The sequence below is a fragment of the Aphelocoma coerulescens genome, chromosome 1, assembly GCF_041296385.1.
Source record: "Aphelocoma coerulescens isolate FSJ_1873_10779 chromosome 1, UR_Acoe_1.0, whole genome shotgun sequence".
Taxonomy (NCBI): domain Eukaryota; kingdom Metazoa; phylum Chordata; class Aves; order Passeriformes; family Corvidae; genus Aphelocoma; species Aphelocoma coerulescens.
Window position 1 is genome coordinate 1,056,603 of NC_091013.1, and position 22,213 is coordinate 1,078,815.

The 22,213-nt window shown below is 50.4% G+C and overlaps 2 protein-coding genes across 4 annotated transcripts in view; one reads left to right on the forward strand and one right to left on the reverse strand.

The window, feature by feature from the left end:
* GART (phosphoribosylglycinamide formyltransferase, phosphoribosylglycinamide synthetase, phosphoribosylaminoimidazole synthetase) overlaps positions 1-4,034 on the reverse strand; it is a 35,598-nt gene extending 31,564 nt beyond the window's left edge. The window contains exons 1-3 of the mRNA XM_069005639.1: positions 3,941-4,034; positions 722-779; positions 464-534 (exon numbers count right to left, since the gene is read on the reverse strand). The gene's annotated coding sequence lies outside the window, so the exon portion shown is untranslated. The remainder of the gene's footprint in view (positions 1-463; positions 535-721; positions 780-3,940) is intronic.
* Positions 4,035-6,129: 2,095 nt separating this feature from the next.
* SON (SON DNA and RNA binding protein) overlaps positions 6,130-22,213 on the forward strand; it is a 37,062-nt gene continuing 20,978 nt past the window's right edge. Inside the window, exons 1-3 of one of the 3 annotated variants that reach the window (XM_069005870.1) lie at positions 6,130-6,366; positions 7,701-7,873; positions 12,756-22,091. In XM_069005870.1, the coding sequence (XP_068861971.1) occupies positions 6,305-6,366; positions 7,701-7,873; positions 12,756-22,091 (9,571 nt within the window). In that variant the 5' untranslated portion in view covers positions 6,130-6,304. Of the gene's footprint in view, positions 6,367-6,899; positions 7,060-7,700; positions 7,874-12,755; positions 22,092-22,213 lie in introns of those variants that run through there. The other 2 variants (XM_069005919.1, XM_069005818.1) reach the window with 2 other exon arrangements.

Genomic DNA, 22,213 nt, shown 5'->3' on the forward strand with positions numbered 1-22,213 from the left:
CCTCACTTTAAAAATGAAGATTCCAAGAGGCAACATTCCTTTTTATTTGTTACTAATCCAGCAGTCAAAACTTTGTTCTCAAAAGACCTAAAGTCATTCACAAGGTAGATATTTACTCTGTGAGGATTATCACACCCCCGAGATTTTTGGAAGCAACAGTGAAATCCTTAAAGATTCCAAACCACGGGATATCATTACCTTCTGCAACCATTGTCTGCTTTGGTAAAGAAGGAGGAGATGTTTGTTTAAAAGATGTTTTAAAATGAAGGTAAGTGACATTTCAGGAGAGGGTCTGTTGTTAGGTCCTTATAAGAAGTGAGAACAGGAAAGAAGAAACGAGTTAATCACTCCATGTATCCAGGAGGAGAGGAGGCAAGGATAGAGTGAAGACAAGGAGATTCCCAGAGCTTATCCCCGAGGATGCCAGGACAAAGTCAGCAGGGATGAGCATCAGCCCAGAGACCTTTATCCTCACTGCAGGAAGGCAGCTGGGGCTCACCAACAAACCAGGGAACTCCTCCTCTTGACCAGGGCCTGTGGAGCACAGAAAATCAAGTGAGGGAGGCAAAGCCCACAGTCCTGAGAGCCTTCCCCATCCCGACTCCTGCACAGGGCACGGAGAGGTTCCACATACAGGGAGCAGTGACATGAGGCTACTCAGGTGCTGTCCCTCCCCTGTGGACAGGCCAGGGACAGGAGCCACTGACCTTCCCAAACTTACCCTGTGCACAGACCTGGGAGTTACACTCAGTTCCTGGGCTGCATTTATGAACAGAACTCTGTAAGAAAACATAAACTCCTTAAGCAATTTATTCTCAAGTGTGATGCAAGATACCTAAATATTTAATCTCAGCTGGGTGGAGTATTTCAATAAGGCAGTGCCTTATCACTTCACCTCAAACTACAGCAGGAAAGGTGCAACTAAAATCAGATCTCTGCACTTCAGCACAAACAGCAAAGGCTCTGACTGAAGCTTGCTGCTTCAGACGGTGTATTTTTTTAAATTAAGCTCTGTGCTGTTGCTTTCCTCTGTGCTCCTCGGTATCTTTGCTTCCCAACACTGGAATTCAGGAAACCTGATGCAGGAATTCAAGTTTCTTTAGATCAAAGACATGGTCCTTGCCCAGAGTGTTCTTAATTCAGGGCCAGGTTGGACGGAGCTTGGAGCAACCTGGTCGAGTGGAGGGTATCCCTCAAAAGAGCAAGGGGTGGAACTGGATAAGCTCTTCCAACCCAAACTATCCCGGGATGCAATGAACTGCTATCCTTCTTAGAGCTGAGTCTGGAAAATGGCCCAGCAGTGGCGGCACTTTCCCAAACAGTGCAGACCCAGTGTCACTGTAAAGGTTCAAATCCACAACCCCCAGCCCCTGGAGGGGAGCTCTCAGCACTTGGCTCTGGGCTAAAGGACAAGGTTCATTCTTCCTCTTGAAGTCAGACAGGAGAAGAAAAAAAAGAATTCCACAGGAGTCAGGAAAAACCCCAAATTGGGAAGGCTGTGTAGTTCCCACCCCACTGAAGGCTGTGTGTTTCTGACCCCAGAAGTCTGAGCTGTTTATGAGTTTTAGGGGTTTTTTCATAGACCTGTTATGGGATAAAATAATCAAAAGAAGGGACTGGAGAAGAAGTCCAAACTTGGAACTTCCTCCTCCCACTTCAAACTTAAAACTTTCTCCTCTCAACTTCAATTCCCTCCGAGGACCCACCCTGCCATCCTCTACTCAGCTCCCAAACTCGCTCACAGCCAGGCTATGCAGTCCCAGACCCCCATGGGCTGAACCCAGCTCTTCTGCTCTCTGAATTAATCCACGGGTTGAGTCTCTCCTTAGGAGCTCACTGCACATTCTGAGTGCTCCCAGAGCTTGGCACTCAGGAGGGGAGCTCCGGGCTGGCCTTCCCAGGGAATCTCAGCCAGCTGCTGGCCCCTGTTCAGGCTCGGGATGCGCAAGCTGCAGGTTCAGCGACTGCGGGCGCACACGGGGCTGAGCTGCCCTTGCCTGGGGCTGCTCCCCATTGGTCCCACCAGCCTCTCCACCTCCAGGCTCTCCTTCCCTCTCCCTCCCGTGTGTGCCAAGGGTGTGCGGTCACTTGGATCAGGAAAACAGTGCTGGAAAGCTGACACCACAATGGTAACCAGTGCAGCAAAGTAAATATATCTGTATCTGTATGTATCTATAAAGGAAATACTCCCAGCTTGGCGAGCTGAGCTAGGTCCCCGAGGGATGAAGGATCAGGACAGGGAGCACAAGGGAAGCAGCAGCACAAGGCAGCCAGGGACGGTGAAGAGAGCAAACCCAGCGGTGCCCTCGGATCATCCCGACTGATGGAGCGACCAGGACACACTCGGTGGCTGCAAGTTTGCACTCCCACTCCCACCTCCTGCCCCAGCCTGTTCCTGCTCCCAGGGAGAGACACGGAATCAGGGGCTGGGGACGTCTCTCTGCATTTTTTTTCCTGTGTGGCTCAGTTTCCAGATGGAATTCACGGTGTCAAGTGTGCAGGCAGCTCTGAGGCACAACAAAAAACAGCCATGGCAACCAAACCTGCAAAATGGCCAGAATCCCACAAGAGAACTGCAAGGTTAGGTTGGGACAGGATTAGGCTCTGCCTGAAGGAAAAAACCACAGCCTTAGAAAACTTTTCATTTCCTCAGACTTCAATACACGAAGAGCTGCTGAAGTAGCTCAGAGGCCTCCAGAATCTGCTGGCAATTATGATTTTTAGTTAGATCTTTGGTTTAAATAAGCTTTTTCTGCTCATGTGTTTTATTTAGGATGAATTCCTGGCTCTCACCTGGACGTACAGAATCATGGACAGTTTGGGTTGGAAGGAAGCTTAAAAATCATCTCATTCCACCTCCTGCCATTCAGTGTGGTGTAGAAAACAAAATAAAAGAAGAAAAGTCATTATTTTATGTGTCCTTCATGACCCAAGCTGAGGCTCCACAAGACAGGCCCCTTGTGTCCATGTGTGATCCTCCAAACAGCTGGATTTGGCATTTTTCTAGGCAAAACATTCCCTCAAGTTTTGCTGCTAAAAATAAATAGGATCATAAACTTTTACAACCACCCTCAAAGTACTAAATTTGACACTTCAAGCAATGTAGGATGCTGGAAGCGCTCAGTGTTTTGTACCACCATGAGGGGGAAAAATATCCTTGAAACGCCCTTTCTGTGTTACCCTTCCAGGTACATACACAAAATACTGGAATAATTATTCACTCTGCTCATTAATTCCAATATCTACTGGATAGATTAAAAAATTCTAAAAAAACTTGGTAAGCCCCCAACTTTGCAAACAGCAGGGAAAGAACCCAAGTGAGTCAAAGTCCGAGACCAGAGAGGTTCTTAGTTTAATATTTACTTCAAGCAAATATTTCACCAGTTTGGCCGTGAGGGCCAAGCCGTGAGGGGATTGCTATGAGGGCAATGCTGTGAGGGCCAAGCCGTGACGGGGATGCCATGAGGGCCATGCCGTGAGAGGATGTGCCATGAAGGGGATGCCATGAGGGCCATGCCGTGAGAGGATGTGCCATGAAGGGGATGCCTTGAGGGCCATGCCGTGCGGGTACCGCTGCGGGGGTTATGCTGTGAGAGCCAAGCCATGAGGGGGACTGCCATGAGCGGGATGCCACGAGGGGACTGCCATGAGGGCCAAGCCATGTCAGGGATACCATGCGGGGGTGCCGTGAGGGTCAAGCCGTGAGGGAATCTGCCATGAAAGGGATGCCGTGAGGGCCAAGCCATGAGGGAACTCGCCCTGAAGAGCGGAGCTGCCGTGAGGGGTGCCCCGCCATGTTGCGGCGCGGGCTCGGGCGCACACGGCCCCGGGCCGCCCCCGCGCCCCCAGCCCGGCGCGGGCAGCGCGGGGGGCACCGGCAGCCACAGACCCCGAGCGAGCCGCGGCCCCTGCGCGGCTCCAGCGCAGCTGGGTCACTTACTGTGCTCCAGGGGGGACGCGGGAGCGGGAAGGATCCTCCGCCAGGCCCGGGACTACAGCATCCAGCGAGCTCCGCGGCACCGGCGCGGGAGGAGGGACCGGAGTGTGTGAGCAATGTCGCGACTGGGGGAGCCGTAGTTCCCTTTGGCACAGAAATCCCTCAAGTCTAGGAGTAAGAGGCGGGTGGGAAAAGGGGGATAGGAGGCCGAAAGACCTCCTGGATGTCCAGGTTGTTTCTATTTTATCCATCAGACAGTTGCCTCCGGGGCTGAGGGTGAAAGGAGTGAGAGAGATTTATCTTTACAAACCGTGGGTCTGCTGATAGGTAAAGCCAGATACTGAGGGATGAAGGAAGCGATGGGAGGAACCCTGAATTCCATCGGAAAGGAAAAGGGGGGAGGGGTATACATTAGAAAGGGGTCTGTATTTCGTGATTCGGGGAGTCTGTACCTCTCAAGTACCTCAGCTAGTGGGGAAAGAGAGAGGGAAATGAGGATAAAAAGGAGGCTGCGTCCTCCAAAACGGTTTGAGAGACCCCAGGGGAATGACCCATGGCCTTTCCCTTTATTCGAATAAAGTAACAGGACTCCTCTGTCTCCTTTTTGGACATAAACCTCTGGTGCTTGTGGATTAATTTTCCTGACATCTGTGAGGGCTGTGCAAAGGTGGATTTAGTCTCTATAGCCCTTGAAATACCACATAAGAGCAATTCCTTAGTTTGTCCCACATTTTAACTTTCTGCTTTATGAAAACAAAGAGTATTGGGCAACATTTAGTCTAATTTAGCATTATGATTGTGCTACAATACTGCTATTAAAACCAGATTTGATCCACAGTTTTCCTCCCTTCAAGAGCTATAATGCAAAAACATCACTGTTCTTTGTAAAATACCTTAGAAAATAATGTTTAATATTTTTTGCATATTTAAGCACATCCCACACTCTTGCTTTGAAAGAGAACAGTCGCATGAACAAATGCTCTAAGTAGTATTGATGATTGTAGCAGAACTACTGTTACTAAAGTCCCATAATGCTACTAATTGAACATTATCAGCAATAATCACTGGTCTTGACAAGATTAAAGTAAAATATTTAATTAATCTGAAAACTACCTGACACTGAAACTGAATAAAAGAGTTTAAATAAAGGGAGTTTATTGAGCAAGCAGAGATGGAGAGAACAGTTATTTTCCTGTGGGGATGTGGATCCTCATGTGTATGAGGAGGGACTTTTTGTAATTATCACATGATGTTTGTCTATAAGGAGTCAGAGGGAAACATGCAGCATACACTAAAGTCCTTCTCTGGCTTTTTGGGGGCACCTTTCTTCATGTTTTTCTTTGTAGAGACCGACATGCCTGGTTGAGACAAGGCCATTTGCATCAGCGAAATCTAAATATGTCTGAAATTGTTCAAGTGAAACACTTTCAGTCTTTACTTTGATACCAAAAATTACAGTGTTCTGCCAGTAAATCTAACATACATTAGTGTGAGCATGGCATGAACAGGTAAAAGGACTTCTTAACCGTAACTACTTTCTATTTTAAATGTAATAAATCAAGTGCGATATAAAAGTAAGGAAATTGATTCAAGTCTCTGATCCATTTTTTTCTCCAAAGTCAGTATTAAGGCAGATCAGCAGGACATAGTGAAGAATGATGCTGCTTTTAAGGAGTCTTACAAGTGACTATTAAACAATACTGACGTTGAAAATTGTTAGACCCCAACAGTAATCAAACAGTTATACTTGGGTTTTCGTAGAATCCCAGGATGGCTTGGGTTGGAAGGGACCTTAAAGAACATTTAGTGATTACCATGAGCAGGGATGCCACTCACCAGATCAGGTTTGGAGGTATTTTAAATTTATTTCAGGTCAACTAACTCCCCTTAGTTACTACTACAGAAACTGTGTGTGGCAAGAGTCTCCCAGCCGTAGGATTATTAGGTTTTACAGACTACTTGAACACCCATATCATTAAAATTTGATTTCGGGGCAGCACTGACGGGGTCCCCAAGGTGGCTGTACTCCGGACAAACTCATTTCGGTGCGTTCCATCACCGCCAGAAAAGCTCCGGCTTTCCAAGCAGGCAAAAGGCGCACTTTATTTATCCACCTCCCTTTGGTTTTCTCCCTTTGTTCCTTTAATTTTCGCGGCCCCGCCGCCAGCCCCCGGAGCACATGTGCGTGTCACCGCCGGGCCGTGGGGGAGGGAGGGAGCGCGGGCGGGCGCCTCTCGCATGGAGCCGGGGCTGAGGGCCCCGTGGTGATGCAGCAGCAGCAGCACCGCCCGTGTGCGGGCAGGGCCCCCTGAGAGCCGCCGCCCGCCCGGAGCACACGCGGGGCTCGGCCCCGCTCCATGGGCACCGATGGCATCGCTCCCTATCGCACCCGCCGGCGCCGCGCCTCAGCCCGCCATGGCCTCGGCCGGGTAAGTGGCGGCCGCCGCGGGGCCTCCGGCGGCGCCGGGGAAGGGTGGGCGAGAGCGCGGGGGGACAGGGCGGGCGGTCAGGGCCGCCGCGGTGCCTTTTCCTGCCCTCCGCGGGGCCGCGGGGCTCGGACGCGGCGTACGGGGCGCGAGAGGGGCCGCGAGCGGCGGCGGCGGGGCGGTGTGTCTGTGCGGGGAAGGGGTCTGCGCGAGGCGGCGGTGTGGGCGCGGAGCGCCGGGGACTGGTTTAATGCTTTCAGCGGGACACGGGGACACGCTCGGGGCGGCTTTGCCGGGGGCCGCGGCGCCAGGCGCGGATCGCGGGGGGGGCGGTGGAAGCGCCACAACATGGCGGCGGCGGCTGAGGGGACACGAGACCTTCCTCCCCCCCCCCCGTCGGAACCCGCCGGTGCTCTATGGCCCGTGCGCCGCGCTAGAGCGGCCGTTCGCAGCCACACGCCGCCTCGGCCAATGGCGAGAGGGCTTACAGCGAACGCAGCCAATCGGGAGGGGGCTTACAGCGAGGACGTCAGCGCGCGCCCGGGGCCGCGGTGCACTGTGGGATGCTGGAGGCCTCGCGTCGGGGCAGGAAGGAAGGGGGGGTGTCATGGCGACGAATATCGAACAGATCCTTCGCTCCTTTGTGGTCAGCAAATTCCGGGAGATCCAGGAGGAGCAGCAACAGCAGCACGGCGGGTAACGGGGCGGTGGGGAGCGGCGGGGAAGGGCGCAGGACGGAGAGAGACGGGCCGCGGCCTGAGGGTCTTGTCGGCGGCAACATGGCGGGGCCGCGGGGGTCGCGGCCGTGCGGGCGCCCTGAGGGAGTTACGGCCCGGGGTGCGAGAGAGGATGGTGGGGGGACGCGCCCACCCGCTCTCCCCCGGTTTCGGTGCTGTCCTCACGGCGGGGCAGGCGCCTGTATGGTTTGTCGGATTTACGGCTAAATTCGCCTAGTTGATCTCGTAAAAAAAAGGAAAAGCTTGGAAAGAGCAAGGAAAAGCTGGAAAAGAGCGAGTTGCATGTGTTTATTTTGCGGAGGGAACCCCAACAAGGTCGTACGAGCACGGGGGATGTGGCACATTCCAGAAAGTGTTTTTTTCTTCCTTGCGTCTCAACCTCAGCAGTCACAGAGTGTCCGGGTTGAATTAAGTAAAAATGAATCCAAAAGGAGACGTTTTCCTAAGAGCACGGCTTCTTCAGGAGGCTGGAATACTGGTCTGAAGGGCTGGATATAATAAATGGGTGTGAATGACAAAAAATGCCCAAAAAACGGTTCAGAATCACTTGTATTAAGTTGATTTGTTCTTGTTTTTTTGTTCGTTGTTTTTTTTTGGTAGTGCAAATGTGGAAGGCCAGCCCAATGGTGACACGATCCCAGCTGAGCAAGCCGAGCAAGCTGGGCCTTCGGAAGCCTCTGGAGCTGCTGGGAGTTGTCAGAGTGATCAGATAGTGCAGAAAATAGAGGAAGTGCTCTCCGGAGCCCTCGGGACAGAGCTGCAGTGCAACCCAGGTAATAGAACTCTCTCTGCCAAATCTCTTTGTGGTAAGAAGGTTGTGACTGTGCCATAAATTGAATCAGTTTTATAGAGATGAAAATGTGATTCTTGGAACTGTTCCTGTGACGAGTTGTGTGTTTGTTGTGAACTTACTAAATATTTTTTCCACTGTGATTTTACATCCAGAGGTGGATAGAGAAATACATAATTTAAAAGTTGAGCTGGTTGTTATCTGAAAGCGTTGGTATGGGGAAAAGTTGGTGTTTCGTTTTTTTTTCCAATATTGAAACAGATAAATATTTTCCATATATATACATATATATGTATATAAATCCAGGGGTTAGTGAACTGTTCTTAGCACCAAAGCTGATGCTGATAGGAGCAGTTTCTGTTTTGGGTTGGTTTTCAAGATTATTTCTAAAGAAATTTATTTCAAGACAGATTTGTGATGAGCTGTTCAGTCAGAAGATGATTTGCTGTTTTAAAATGTCCCTGTTTTTAAAGTGTAGGTACTCACATTGCAGCCTTGCAAAGGTTAAGCAATTTTGATGTGTCAATCTCAGATCTTGAATAAATTACAAGATTTTTTAAGCTAAAAAAGTCATATCTGAGTGTCCTCTCTCATGGGACTGGTCCTTGCTGTAAAATTTCTGACTCTGGAGGGTTGATGAGGTGTTGAAGGCTGTAGTTACTGCATTTCTCATTTTTGGGAGTTGAAACACAGGTGACTGCAATGTACTGGGTGAGTACAATTCCAGAGGCAGCACAGAAAATTGTTAATTTCAGAGATTCTGTTCGCAGGAGTTTGGGATTGCTTTGGGTTTTTATACTCAGTGGTTTGTGTACCTTGAGTGTTCTCGAAATTTTAACTTGTGCTGTACGAGCAGCACTTTAGGCTGACGTAGTGGGGGGGGGTTGTGTGTGGTTGGTTGGCTGGTGGTTTTTTGTTTGGGCTTGTTTTGATTGGTGGTGTGATTTTTATTTTCGTTTGTTTTTTGTTTTGTTCTTTTGTGGAGGACTGAGACAAAGTCACATGGTAATAAATAAGTGAGACCTGTTAACTTGGAAGCTAACAAACTTACCCTGTGGCAAATGTTTCTACTGTCCATCTCCAAAAAGGAGTTGGACAAGAGAGATTATCTGATTATCTGAATCTAATGAATTATCTTTGTAGAAAAGTTCATTTTATAGAATCACAGAATAGTCTGAGTTAGAAGGGACGCACAGGACGATCCAGTCCCACCCCTGCCCCTGCCCGGACCCCCCAGCAATCCCAGCCTGGGCATCCCTGGCAGCGCTGTCCAAACGCTCCTGGAGCTCTGGCAGCCTCGGGGCCGTGCCCATTCCCTGGGGAGCCTGGGCAGTGCCCAGCAGCCTCTGGGGGAAGAACCTTTCCCTGCTCTCCAGCCTGAGCCTGCCCTGGCCCAGCTCCAGCCGCTCCCTGGGTGCTGTCCCTGTCCCAGGAGCAGAGATCGGAGCTGTCCCTGCGCTGCCCCTCGGGAGGAGCTGCAGCCCCGGGGAGCTCTGCCCTCAGGCTCCTCCAGGCTGAGCTGACCAAGGGACCTTGTGGGGCCCCTCCAGACCCTCCACCATTTTCCTGTCCCTCTGGACACTCTGTAAGAGCTTTAGCTCTTTCCCAAACTCTGGTGCCCAGAACTGCCCCTGGTACTTGAGGTGAGGCTGCCCTGGCCAGCGATGCTGGCCCTGGTGTCCCCCAGGACAGGGATGTCCCTCCTGGCTGCCAGGGTACTGCTGACTCAGCTCCAGCTGGCCATGGACCAGGACCCCCAGGGCCCTTCCCACAGCTGCTCTCCATCCACACAGCCAGGGTTGTCCATCCCAGGTGCGGAATCTGGCACTTCCCTTGTTAAACTCCACACAGTTGGGGATTGCCAGTCTCTGCAGGGCTTCTCTGCCTTTGAGGGAGTGAACTGCTCCTCCCAGTTTAGTGTCCTCGGTACGCTAATTATCCCTTTGAGTCCTGTGTCCAGGTGGTTAGTGAAGATGTGGAAGAGAACTGGGCTGAGAATGGAGCCCTGCAGAACCCCAGTAGTGACTGGTGTCAGCCCAGTGTCACTCTAGTCACTGTCACCCTTTGTGCCCAACCTGTAGGCCAGTTGTTCACCCACTGAGTAACTCAGTTCTCCAGCTGTGTGCTGAACAATTTGTCCATAAATTTGTCTCTGCTTCACTGTTCTCTCTCAATGCATTCGCAGCCAAGTTGGTGCAAAAACTATTTCTAAGTTTCATCAAAATGTACCTGAGGTACTTGTTAGGAATCCCAAGTCACATTTATTTAACAGTATTGCAATTACCAGAAGCTTCTGCAAGATTTTGCAGTGTTCACTGGAAAATAGTGAGCTTTGAGATTACAGATTCTAATTGGAGGGTGTTGTTGCCCTGGCCTGTATAATTAGAATCACTGAAAGGAACATGCAACTAGACTCCAATGTACAGCTCATATTTCACAGAAATCCCAGCAAGTTGCATTTAAAGAAGTGCCTTTCTCCTGAAAACATGGCACTAGGTCTCCAGAAGGGCAAGAACCTAACAAAGGCTAAATCCAGAGGGGAGTGAGGTACAGAGTTAAAAGGTGGTGATGGAAACCTCAGTCTCCCTCTTGCCCTTCCCCATCAGTGATTTGCTTGTCCCCACAGTCGTCTGAATTTGTTGCTTTCCTGTTGGAAGCAAATGCTCTAATAGGAACATGCAGCTTTGCAGTGGCTCATGGCAGCTGCAGTCCTATCCCAGCCGCTGTTCCAGCCTGCAGTGCCTTAAAGTGGGTTTGGGATCAGGGACGTAGATGCTCTTTTCCCAAATCTGTTAGACCCTAGCGAGTAACTTGGTCAGTGAATACACACAGAGAATTTCTAACACAGTAACACTGGGCTCACTCAGGGGGTTAAAGCACAGCAGGGGGGAGTGGCTGGTCAGGTCCTGTAGTGTAAATCCCCACTTAGGTAATTTGTTAGGAAAATAGGAGTTCTTGTTCACCTTCCGTGCCAGCTTTGGGGGTTTGAAAGCACATCTCCAGCTTCCTGTTAGAATGTGTTGCCCCACTGAGTGTGGTGGAGGGACATCCAACCTGTCTGCCCCACTCAGGTGAGACCCCACCTGCAGAGCTGCCTCCAGCCCTGGGGCCCAGCTGTTCCATCCCTGGAAGTATTCAAGACCAGGCTTGGACGGGGCTTGGAGCAACCTGGGATAGTGGAAGGTGTCCCTGTCCATGTCAGGGGGGTTGGAACAAGATGATCTATCTACAAGGTCCCCTTCCAACCCAAACCATTCTATGGTTCCCCTTTGTCCTGTTGTTCCATCCCTTGGAAATAGTCTCTCTCCAGCTTTCCTGCAGCTCCTTCAGGCCCTGCAAGGCCACACTGAGCTCACCCCAAAGCTTCTCCTCTCCAGGCTGAACAATCCCAGCTCTGGCAGCCTTTCCTTCCAGCAGAGCTGCTCCATCCCTCTGCTCATCCTGGAGCCTCCTCTGGCCTCTCTCCAGCAGCTCCACGTCCTCCCTGTGCTGGGCCCCAGGGCTGGGGCAGCTCTGCAGGTGGGCTCTCACCTGGGCACAGGGGCACAGGGGCACCATCCCAATCCATTTCCTGATTCCCATGCTGGGGCTCAGCCCAGGGCACGGAGGGCTGTGGACTGGGGCAGCTCCAGCTCTCCCAGAGCTGCTCCTTCTGCTCATCCCAACCTGGATTGATCCCAGGGCTTGCCCTGACTCAAGTGCAGCACTTGGCCTTGTTAAACCTCAGGAGATTCACATGGAGCACTTTTGGAGCTTGTCTAGACCCCTTTGGATGGCCCCGTCCTTCAGAGGTGTCACCCGCACCCTCAGGTTACTGTTACCTGCAAACCTGCTGAGCGTGCACTTGATCCTTCTGTCATTAATGAAGATATTAAGTAACACTGGTTCATTAATGAAGCTGTTAAGTAACACTGGTCCCAATACAGGCTCCTGAGGGGCACCACTGGTCACTGATGTCCGTCAGGACTCTGAGGTTTTGACCTCTATCCACTGGATGTGACTGTCCAAACAACTGCTAATGCACCTAACAGTGCACCTGTCAAATTCTTCACTCCAGTTTGCAGAGAAGGATGTGGAGGCACCATGTCAAATACTTTACAGCTGTCCAGATAAATGCCATCTGTAGCTCTTCCCTTACCCACTGATGTAGTCAATCCACCACAGGTCAGACAGGATTTTCCCTTCATGAAGCTATGCTGGTTGTCTCAAATCATGTCCCTGTACTCCGTGTGCCTTAGCAGAGCTTCTAGGAGGATTTATTCCCTGATCTTCCCAGCATGGAGGTGAGGCTGACAGGGTGGGATTTCCCAGAATTGTCCTCTCTTCCCTTCTGAAAGGGAATGGCTTCTCACTGTCAGAGGGCAGGGTTAGATATTAGGAGGAGATTCTTCCCTATGAGGATGGGCAGGCCCTGGCACAGGGTGCCCAGAGCAGCTGGGGCTGCCCCTGGATCCCTGGCAGTGCCCAAGGCCAGGCTGGACATTGGGGCTGGGAGCAACCTGGGACAGTGAGAGGTGTCCCTGCCATGGCAGGGGTGGCACTGGATGGGCTCTAATGTCCCTCCCAACCCAAACCATGCCATGACTATGATACTACTTGGGAAGAAACGTGTTCCCACTGGACCTCTGTCCTGACCAGAAAAATTTGGGTAATTTTCGGAAAAAAGTGTTGTTTAATTACTTTAAAGTGACTCCTGCGAGGAAGGAAAGGGAGTGTGTGCTGTTTGTGTGTGTTAGCTTAATGAATCAAGCATGGTTTGCAAGTTTAGTTGTTTTGTACCTCTGTCCATGTACTTTGCAAGTACTCTGAAAGAATTTTTAAAATGCAATCATCCATTTTTACAAAGTAAATATCATTTTTTCTAGATGTAGACAAAAATACTGTGAAAAATAGTACTCAGTCTACAAAAAGGAGCTCTACTGGTGAAGATGAAATTCCTAGGAAAAAAGCAAAGAAAAACAAGAAACACAAAAGCAAGAAGAAGAAGAAAAAGAAGAAGAAAAGGAAGAAAGAGAAAAAGCATAAAAAGCAACCAAAGGAATCTAAGTTGAGTGCACGTCCTGGAGAACCGGCAGACGTGCAGCCGGCTCCTCACTTGATGCCAGAGCAGTCCAGCTCCCAACTGAATGTACAGCATGGAGTGTTTGCAGATGCAAACCTGGCTGGCCATGTGCAGCCAGAACTGTGCTCTAAACCAACTGAGGGGCTTGATAATCAAGCTTTAGGACTTGTTTCTCATTCAGTGACTGATTCTCAGCAATCTGCAGAAAATCTTGGAAGTGGGGAGGGGACTTTGTGTGCAACAAATCCTCCATTTAATTTAGAAAGCATCCAGTCTAATATCCCAGAAAATACTAGTATAGCTCAAACTAGAATTTGCACTAGCGAGGAACAAATTCAACAGTCCCATGAAAATATTTATCCTGTAGCTATTAATGCCAGTGTTGTTGATACTGGAAATTATACTTGGTCCAGCATCCCATCTGGAATTGTCAGTAAATCAGAGATTCAGAAAGATTCAGTAGAAGCACTAAGAGGTTCAGAAGTTACTCTGAAATCTCAAGGCACTGGGGAAGTAAAAGCTTTGGATGCAGCTCTTGAGCCTGAGACCATGGAGGTGTTGACTTACTCCGAAGCATCTGTGCAGTCTGTGTCTCAGAGGGGAGCACAGGGTACGGAAACAGCTTCAGAATCCATGTCCTTGGCAGGTGGTGTGACAACAATTCCTACACCTGCGAATTGGGCACATCCCAGTGCTGTGACTGTAGCTCACGTGGCTGTAGCTGGGCAAGAAGTGAAAATTCCAGAAACAACTGAAAAATCTGTGCATATGGGCAATGTGACAAATGTGGAGAGCTCTTTGGAACTGGGGGGTGTGAGCAGAACTTTGGAGCCAGCCCTGCAGCCCTCAGCTATATCTGGGAGTTTAAACGTGCCGCAGGGCAGCCCTGTGGAGGGTTCAGGTGTCCTGAAAGCAGGTGTACCTTTGCAACATCCTTTGACAATATCTGCAGCCACCCCTGTGACCCAGGTTGAAATAAAAAGTGCCAAAACACCCCACGCACCAGGAGCTGTTACAGAAATAAAGGATATGGAACCAGCTATGGGGAATGTGAAAGCTTTGGAAACAGCCATGGAAGCTGTGGGTGTTGTAGCAAAAGATGTTAGAGCAGCTCATGAAAGTCTGCAAGGCAAAAATGTGGAAGGTACCACAGGTCCTGCAACAGCACTGGGTGCATCAGGAACGTTCGTACAACATGGAGTCTTGACAGAAACTAGGAGTGTGGACAGAGCCCAGGGATCTGCGCTTCCAGCAGGATTGACAGGTGTGAATGTGGTTGCAGAGGCAAAAGGATTAAGAGCAACTTCAGAACCTGCAGCGGTTGTACAGACCTTCATTCCCCGAACAGCTCCAGAAGTCCAGATGGCAGAGGGTTTTAGAAGTCCACAAGCAAAAGATTCAGAAGGTACTTTGTTGCTCAGAGAATCAAGACCTGAGGGTGAATCACACGTGAGAGGTTTGGCATCTGCCCTGTCTTTGCAGAAGGAAAACACACAAGGTCCAGGAGGAGTCCTGAGACCAGTGGCTGTGGTGGAAGCAAAAACTTCTACAACAGCTTCAATGTCCTTACAGGTGGAAGGTGTGAAAGCTTCAGAAGAAGCTCTGCATTGTGGGACTGTTGCAAGTCCAGTACTTTTTGCCTTAGAAAGGACTCCTGAACCTGTAGTTGCGCATGAAAGTGTGGAACCAGTTAGAGAGGCTGAGGCATTGGCAGGGGTGATGCCGTGGCAAACCACAGCAGAGAGAGAACCTCTGCGTTCAAGCCAAACAGAGAGTTCCATCATTTCACAGTCGCAGGTCATGACACACACGAGAACCTCACAAACTGAGGTGCTGAGGGAGAGAAAGGATTCAGAACGCGCTCCAGAAGCAGAGATAAGGAGCAGAGAAGCAATCCTAGAACCTGTGCAAACTTCAGAAACCAGTTCAAAATCTGTTCAGGAACAAATCGTAGGTGATTCAGCAGCAGTATTGGAGTCTTTGCCCAGAGTGGAAGAAAACAGTATGGCATCAGGAGTACTGACAGAATTGACAGATGCGCAAACTCAGGGATCTGCTGTAGAACATGGAATTGCAGCAGGGAGGATCAGCACACAAGGAAATGAGCCCTCAGAAATGGAGAAAGCAAAATATCTGGAGCCAGCATCAGAAGCTGGAGGAGTGAGGTGGTTGGAGAGCATGAAAGAGTCTGCAACAGTAGAGGCGAAAGGTTCTGGAGCAGGTAAAGAGCTTGAGGTACCCATGAGTGATGCTTCAGCAGCTGTTCCAGAATACTTGCGCACTGAAAAGCAAGAAGAGCTTCAAGTAGTTCTAGAAGCAAAACCTGCTGCAGAATGGAAGAGTTCAGAAGAGGCTCCAGAAATCTTGGGTGCTTCTGAAACAAAGTCTTCTGAACCAGTACCAAAACCAGGGGATGTGAAAGGCCTGGAAACAACACTGGAAGAACATGAAGTGGCAGCCGAGGTACAATATGTAGAAGGAGTGCAGAGTCAGCAGGTGGAGGATATGCTCATTGAGAAGGAAGATGTGGAGCAGACTCAAATATCTGAGCCTATAGGAGCAGAAACAGATTTTAGTTCTTCACATGCAGCAGAGGAAAAAGGTTCAGCAGAGACTCCTGTAGCAGAAACACAAGATTTGGAAACAGCTCCTCAGACTGATGTAGAGCTGAAAGATGCAGAAGCAGCTGTAGGGTTGGGGGCAGAGACAAAAGACTTGGAAGCAGCTCCAGTACCTGACACTGATGCAGAAACAGGTCCAGAACTTATAGAGGAAGGCCAGTTGGAAGACACTCCAGAGGCTGAGGATATCAAAGAAGCAACTCCAGAAGAGGACTCAGAGAAAAGAGACTCAGAAACATCTGATGTGCAACCTGATGTGGCAGCACGAATGAAGGAGACTCTCATGAGGCTTGAGAATGTTATTGAAAAAAGTAGTCATAGAACCAGTGAGAAAAAACATGATTCAAAGAAACAGAAAAGGAGCCGTTCCAAGTCACAGTCCAGGTCTAGGAAGCGGAAGAAAAAATCAAGGTCACGTTCTACTTCCAGGCGTTTGACCTCTAAAAGAGCACGTTCTAGGAGCAGAAACTATTCAGTTTCCAGAAAAAAGCATTCCAAATCTAGGTCCCGATCTGTGGAGAAGAGAGAGAGAAGAATGTCTTCCCGGCGGTCCAGGCGCAGACGTTCCAGGTCATCTGACCGTTACAGGTCTAAATCCAGATCTGCAGAAAAGAGATTGTCCAGACGGAGACGTTCCAGGTCATCTGACCACTACAGGTCTAAATCCAGGTCTGTGGAGAAGCGACTGTCCTCCCGAAGGTCCAGACGCAGACGTTCCAGGTCTTCTGACCGCTACAGATCCAAGTCGAGGTCAGTGGAGAAGCGACTGTCCTCCCGAAGGTCCGGGCGCCGACGTTCCAGGTCTTCTGACCGCTACAGATCCAAGTCACGGTCAGTGGAGAAGCGACTGTCCTCCCGAAGGTCCGGGCGCCGACGTTCCAGGTCTTCTGACCGCTACAGATCCAAGTCCAGGTCAGTGGAGAAGCGACTGTCCTCCCGAAGGTCCGGGCGCAGACGTTCCAGGTCTTCTGACCGCTACCGATCCAAGTCACGGTCAGTGGAGAAGCGACTGTCCTCCCGAAGGTCCGGGCGCAGACGTTCCAGGTCTTCTGACCGCTACAGATCTAAGTCACGGTCAGTTGAAAAGAGGTTGTCCTCCTGGCGATCCCGCCGCAGACATTCCAGGTCCTCTGACCGTTCAAAATCTAGATCCAGGTCTTCAGAAAAGGGAGGAGGCAAAGAATACTCCTGGAGGTTCAGACATCGGTCTGGTTCCTCTGATCGTTCAAAATCCAGGTCGAGATCTGTTGAGAAAAGAGGTCGGAAGGCATCTGTACGGAGGTCCAAACGTCAGCGCTCGAAGTCCTCAGATCGCTACAAGTCTCGATCCAGGTCGGTAGAAAAAAGAGATCGGAAGCAATCATCACGGAAGTCTAAACGTCAGCGCTCCAAGTCCTCTGACCGTTACAAGTCTAGATCCAAATCAGTGGAAAAAAAGAAGGAATCCTCACGAAAATCCAAGCGTCGACGCTCAAAATCTTCTGAACGTTACAAGTCTAGGTCTAGGTCTGTTGAAAAAAAGCGCAAGGAGTCTTCAAAAAAATCCAAACGGAAACGTTCCAAGTCCTCTGACAGTGTTAAGTCAAGGTCCAAATCTGTAGAAAAAAAAGATAAGTTATCCTCAGCGAAGTCCAGTAGCAAGCATGTGGAGTCTTCTGAACTTCAGGAGTCAGCCAAAGATCTTGATAAAGATGTTCCTCAGTCTTCTGGAAGTGAAGGTAAATCCTCTAATGGTCCCACATCAGTAGCTTTGTCTGATGAAGGAGTAAACGGCCCAGTGCTGCCGCCATCATTTGGAAGTGGATTTTCCAAAACTTCGGAGAGCCTTGAGGAGAGCTCCTCATCTGTTGAAAAAACAGCGGATCTGCAGCATTCTGCAGCATCTGAATTTGATACCTCCAAAACCCCAGATGACCAGGAATTGAAATCCACATCTGTGGAAAAACCACAGGATTCAGAGCTGTCTATGACATCTGAAAATGGATCAACTGAAAAAACAGCAGCTCCGGAGTCTTCGCTGCTACCTGAACTTCCATACTCCACATCCAAGTCCAGATCCTCCTCTGTTGAAAAAAGGGGAGATCTAGAAACTTCTTCCATAGCAGAATTCCATCTCTCTGCATCCCGTGAAGATGAGTCCCGAACTGCACCTCTCAGAGAAGTAGAAGGTCCAGAGCTTCCTCCAACACTTAAAAGAGACACGCAAGTTCAGTCGTCTTCTCTCCTGTCTGAAGCTGGGCTCTCCAACTTGTCTGATGGTCACGAATCACGGCATATCCCTGGTGAACACGCAGAGCTTTCACAGGTTCTGCAAGTACCTGAACGTGAGTCTTCCCACCTGGCTGACAGCCCTGGAGCAGTGGAAGCTCAGAGGCCTTTCCTGCCACCTGAAATGATCTGCCCTGTGATCCCTGATGGCTGTGAGTCGGGCCAGATGCAGGAGCCTTCTCTGGCTTCTGACAGTGGACATTTCATGTCTTCTGATGGACGTGGATCAGGATCCAGCTTTGCTGCACCAATAGAGGAGCTTCCATTGTCTGTAGGCGAGTCCTTTAAGTCACCACATGGAAATGAACAAAGATTTTTATCTGTTGAAAAAGTCAAAGCACCAGATGTTTCCCTCACATCTGTGTGTGGTTCTGTTGAGGTGTCTGCCGACCTTGTTTCAGTGTCTTCTTTTGAAGTTCACGAGTCCAGATCATCTATTGACAAAGGTTTAGATGGTCCAACACTTCCACAAGTCCTTGAGGTTGACTGCTCCAGATCTTCGGAAATGCACGAGTCGAGGTACCTAACTGGAAAAATAGATGGTGCAGGATCTTTGGTGATGTCTAAAAGTGGGATTCCCATATGCCACGATGGCCACAAAGCAAAGTACAATTCCTTTGAGCAAACGGAGAGTGCAGAACTGTCAGTGGCATCTGAGCTCCGGTGTTCCATCTTTCCTGAAGGCTATAAATTGACATCTGCTGCAGTTGAAAAAGTGGAGATCCAGAAGCCTGCTCTCTCACTGGAAAGTGGGTTCTCCGTGTCTGCTGATGGTTGTGAATCGGTGGGCACACCTGAAAAACTACAGCCCCCAGTGACTGCTCTGACATCGGAAGGTGGGATTCTGCTGTTGCCCGACAGTCACGAACTGAGACCCGTTCCTGTGGAAAAAGAGGTGCTGAATTCATCTGAAGTGAAACACCTTGCATCCCCCGATGGCTACAAGCTGAGATCTGCCTACAGTGAAGAAATACAGGTGAACCTGGAAAGCAGGTGTTCTCTTGCCTCCGATGGTCATGAGTTGGCGTCCACCTGTTTTGAAAGAGCTGAGGAGCCTTCTGAAGTGTCTGAAAATGAGTACACGATAGGGCTTGATGGCCCGGAGTTGACATCGACCCCTGCTGAAAAAGCAGAGCTGCGGAAGCTTTATCAGATGCCTGAAGAAAGATGTCTGGAGTCCATTGACAGCCAGGACCTGCGATCACCCTCTGCTGAAAACACACAGGTGCAACAGCCTGCTCCCGTGTCTGAAAATGAGTATGCCGTGTCCTGGGTGGGCCAGGAGTTGAGGTCCAGCTCTCCTGAGAAGGCAGAGGTGCAGGAGGAAGCTGTGGTTCCTGACAGTGCTGTGTCTTCTAAAGATCACGGATTGCCATCTTTCTTGGCTGAAAAACCAGAAGTGCAGGAGTGTTCTCTGCTACCTGAAAATGAATATGGTGAGTCTTCTGAGGGCCAGGAGGTGATGGCCAGCCCTGCTGAGAAGGAGGTGCAGGAGCCTTCTCTGATACCTGGCAGTGAATATTCCATCTTCTGTCAAGGCCAAGTACAGCAGTCTGGCCTCGCTGAAAGCACAGCAGTGCAGGAGCCAGTGCTGGTCCCAGACAACCAATACGCTGCATCTCCTGAGGGGCAGGAGCTGCTCTGTGCTTACACTGAAAAACCAGAGGTGCAGGAGTGTTCTTTGCTGTCTGAAAACGAGTATGATGCATCCCCCGAAAGGCGTAATTTGAGATCCAGTCCTGTTGAAAAGGAAGAATTGGAGGAACCTTCTGAAGCCTCTGAAAGTGAAAGTTCAATATCCACCGATAGCCAGGAGGTGCAGTCTGCTGTTGCTGGAAAAACAGAGGTGCAGGAGCTGTCCTTGTCTGAAGGTGAATGTCCCATGACCCCTGAAGGTCAGGAGCTGCAGTCCAGCCCTGCTGAAAGAGTAATAGCCAAGGAACCTTCTCTGACATCTGAACATGAGATGTCACCCGAAGAGTATGAGTCAAGATTGGCACACGCTGAGAAAACAGAGGGTGTGGATTCTGCTTTGACAGCTGAACGTGACCATCTCTTTTTTGAGAGCCAGGAGGTGAGTTTCACCTCTCTCCAGAAAGCAGATGTGCGGGACCATTCTCCAACACCTGAAAGGGAACATGGAGCATCCCCTGATGGGCAGGAGTTGAGATTCACCAGTGCTGGAAAAGTAGACGGTCTTGAACCTTTGACACTGAACGATAGAGCCTCCATGTCCCCTGATGACAATGACTTGAAATCCATCCCTGTTGAAAAAATGGATCATGCAATGCCCGAAGGTGGGCGCTCGGTGTCTCCTGATAACTACAGTGTGAGGTCGGGCCCTGGTGAAGAAACAGGGGATCTGGAGCCCTCTGTGAGATCTGAGCGTAGGTACTCCACATCCTCCTATCAGGAAGGTCACGAGCTGAAGTCTCCCATGGAGGAAGAGGGTCTGGAGTCCTCTGTGACTTCTGAACATAGACGATCTGTGTCCCCTGAGGGTCATGACCAGAAATCTACTGTAGATGAAGAAATGGATGATCTGGAGAGGCGTTCCACTTCCCCTGATGAGCACGAGTCAAGATCTAGCATTGGTGAAGAAGCAGAGGATCTGGAGCAGCCTTTGACAACAGAACGTAGGTGCTCTGAGTCCTCTGATGAGCATGAGTCAAGGTCAACTACAGGAGAAGAGGCAGAGGATGCAGAAGGCTCCTTGCCAGCTGGAAGAAGAGACTCCGTATCCTCAGACGACCGTGAGTCGAGGTCTGCTGCTGGGGAAGATGCAGAAGATGGGGAGCCCTCCTTGACTGCTGAACGTAGACACTCCACATCTTCTGATGACCGTGAGTCAAGGTCTACAGCTGATGAAGAAGCAGAGGATTTGACAGCTGAACATCGCTCTGTGTCTCCTGATGGACGTGAGTCAAGGTCAACCGTTGGCGAGGAAGCAGAGGACCAGGAGCTCTCTCTCACAGCTGAGCGTAGACACTCCACATCTTCAGATGAACACGAGTCAAGGTCTACTGCTGGTGAAGATGCAGAGGATGTGGAACCCTCCTCTGCAGCTGAACAGAGAGATTCCACTTCATCAGACGAGCAAGAGTCAAGGTCTACTGGTGGTGAAGAAGCTGAGGATGTGGAACCTCTGACAGCCGAACACAGACGTTCTGCATCCCCTGATGGCGCTGAATCGAGGTCTACCACTGGTGAAGAAGAAGGAGAGGATGCAGAGCCCTCATTGACAGCTGAACAAAGAGAGTCCACATCATCAGATGAGCATGAGTCAGAGTCTTCCAGTGGTGAAGAGGAGGGAGAAGATGCGGAGCCCTCTTTGGCAGATGAAGAAAAGCAGGATTCCATGCCTCTTGAGCAGTCAGAGGAACAGGACTCTTCCTTTGTCCCTGAAAGCAGACGTTCTGAGTCTTCCGAACGTGAAAAATCCAGATCCAAATCTGTTGATAAAGCTTCTGACAAAGAGTCTCCGCAGAGATCTGTAAGCAGACACTCGAAGTCTCCTGCTCGCCAGAAGAGTCGATCCACCTCTGTAGAAAAAACAGCAGACAAAGAGTCCGTGCGGAGGTACAGACGGAGGCGCTCCAGGTCCACGGCTCGCCAGAGGAGCCAGTCAACATCTGTAGAAAAAACAGCAGACAAGGAGTCCTCGCGGAGGTCCCGGCGGAGACGCTCCAGGTCCGCAGCTCGCCAGAGGAGTCAGTCCAAGTCTGTGGAGAAAACAGCAGACAAAGAGTCATCACGCAGGTCCAGAAGCCGACGCTCCAGGTCCTCCCAGCGCAGGTCCAAGAGATACGATACAGACTCGCGCTCCAGACGGAATCGCTCCAGGTCAGCAACACGGAGAAGGGCGTCAAGATCTCGGTCCAGCTCGTTGTCGCGTTCCAGGCACAGGAGGAGGAGCAGGTCAAGGTCGGCATCACGAAGGCGGCGTTCCTTGTCGAGAGACAGGCGCAAGAGGTCTCAGAGAAACAGGTCAAGGTCTACTGACAGGAGAAGGAGAAGATCCGACTCTAGAGACCGTAGGATATCGCTCCGATTGCGGAGCAGGAGTCGGACCCCTCTTCGCCAGAGGCGGTCGCGGTCCAGGGGAAGGAGGCGGAGCTCCAGCAGGTCCCCGATCCGACTGCGGCGCTCGCGGTCCTCGGGGAGAAGGCGCTACAGCAGATCCCCCGACCGGCGCAGGTCCAGGTCCTCGGAGTTCTCCAGCAGATCACCCAAACGTCTTACAGACCTGGGTAAGTGACTGCTTTATTTACAGTAGTTCGTGGTGAGGTGGTCGTGGGTGGATTTGCGTAGTCTGATTTTAGCTCTGCAGCGTTCATAAGGAATTTCTTGGAAGTCACTCTGTGCATTAGTT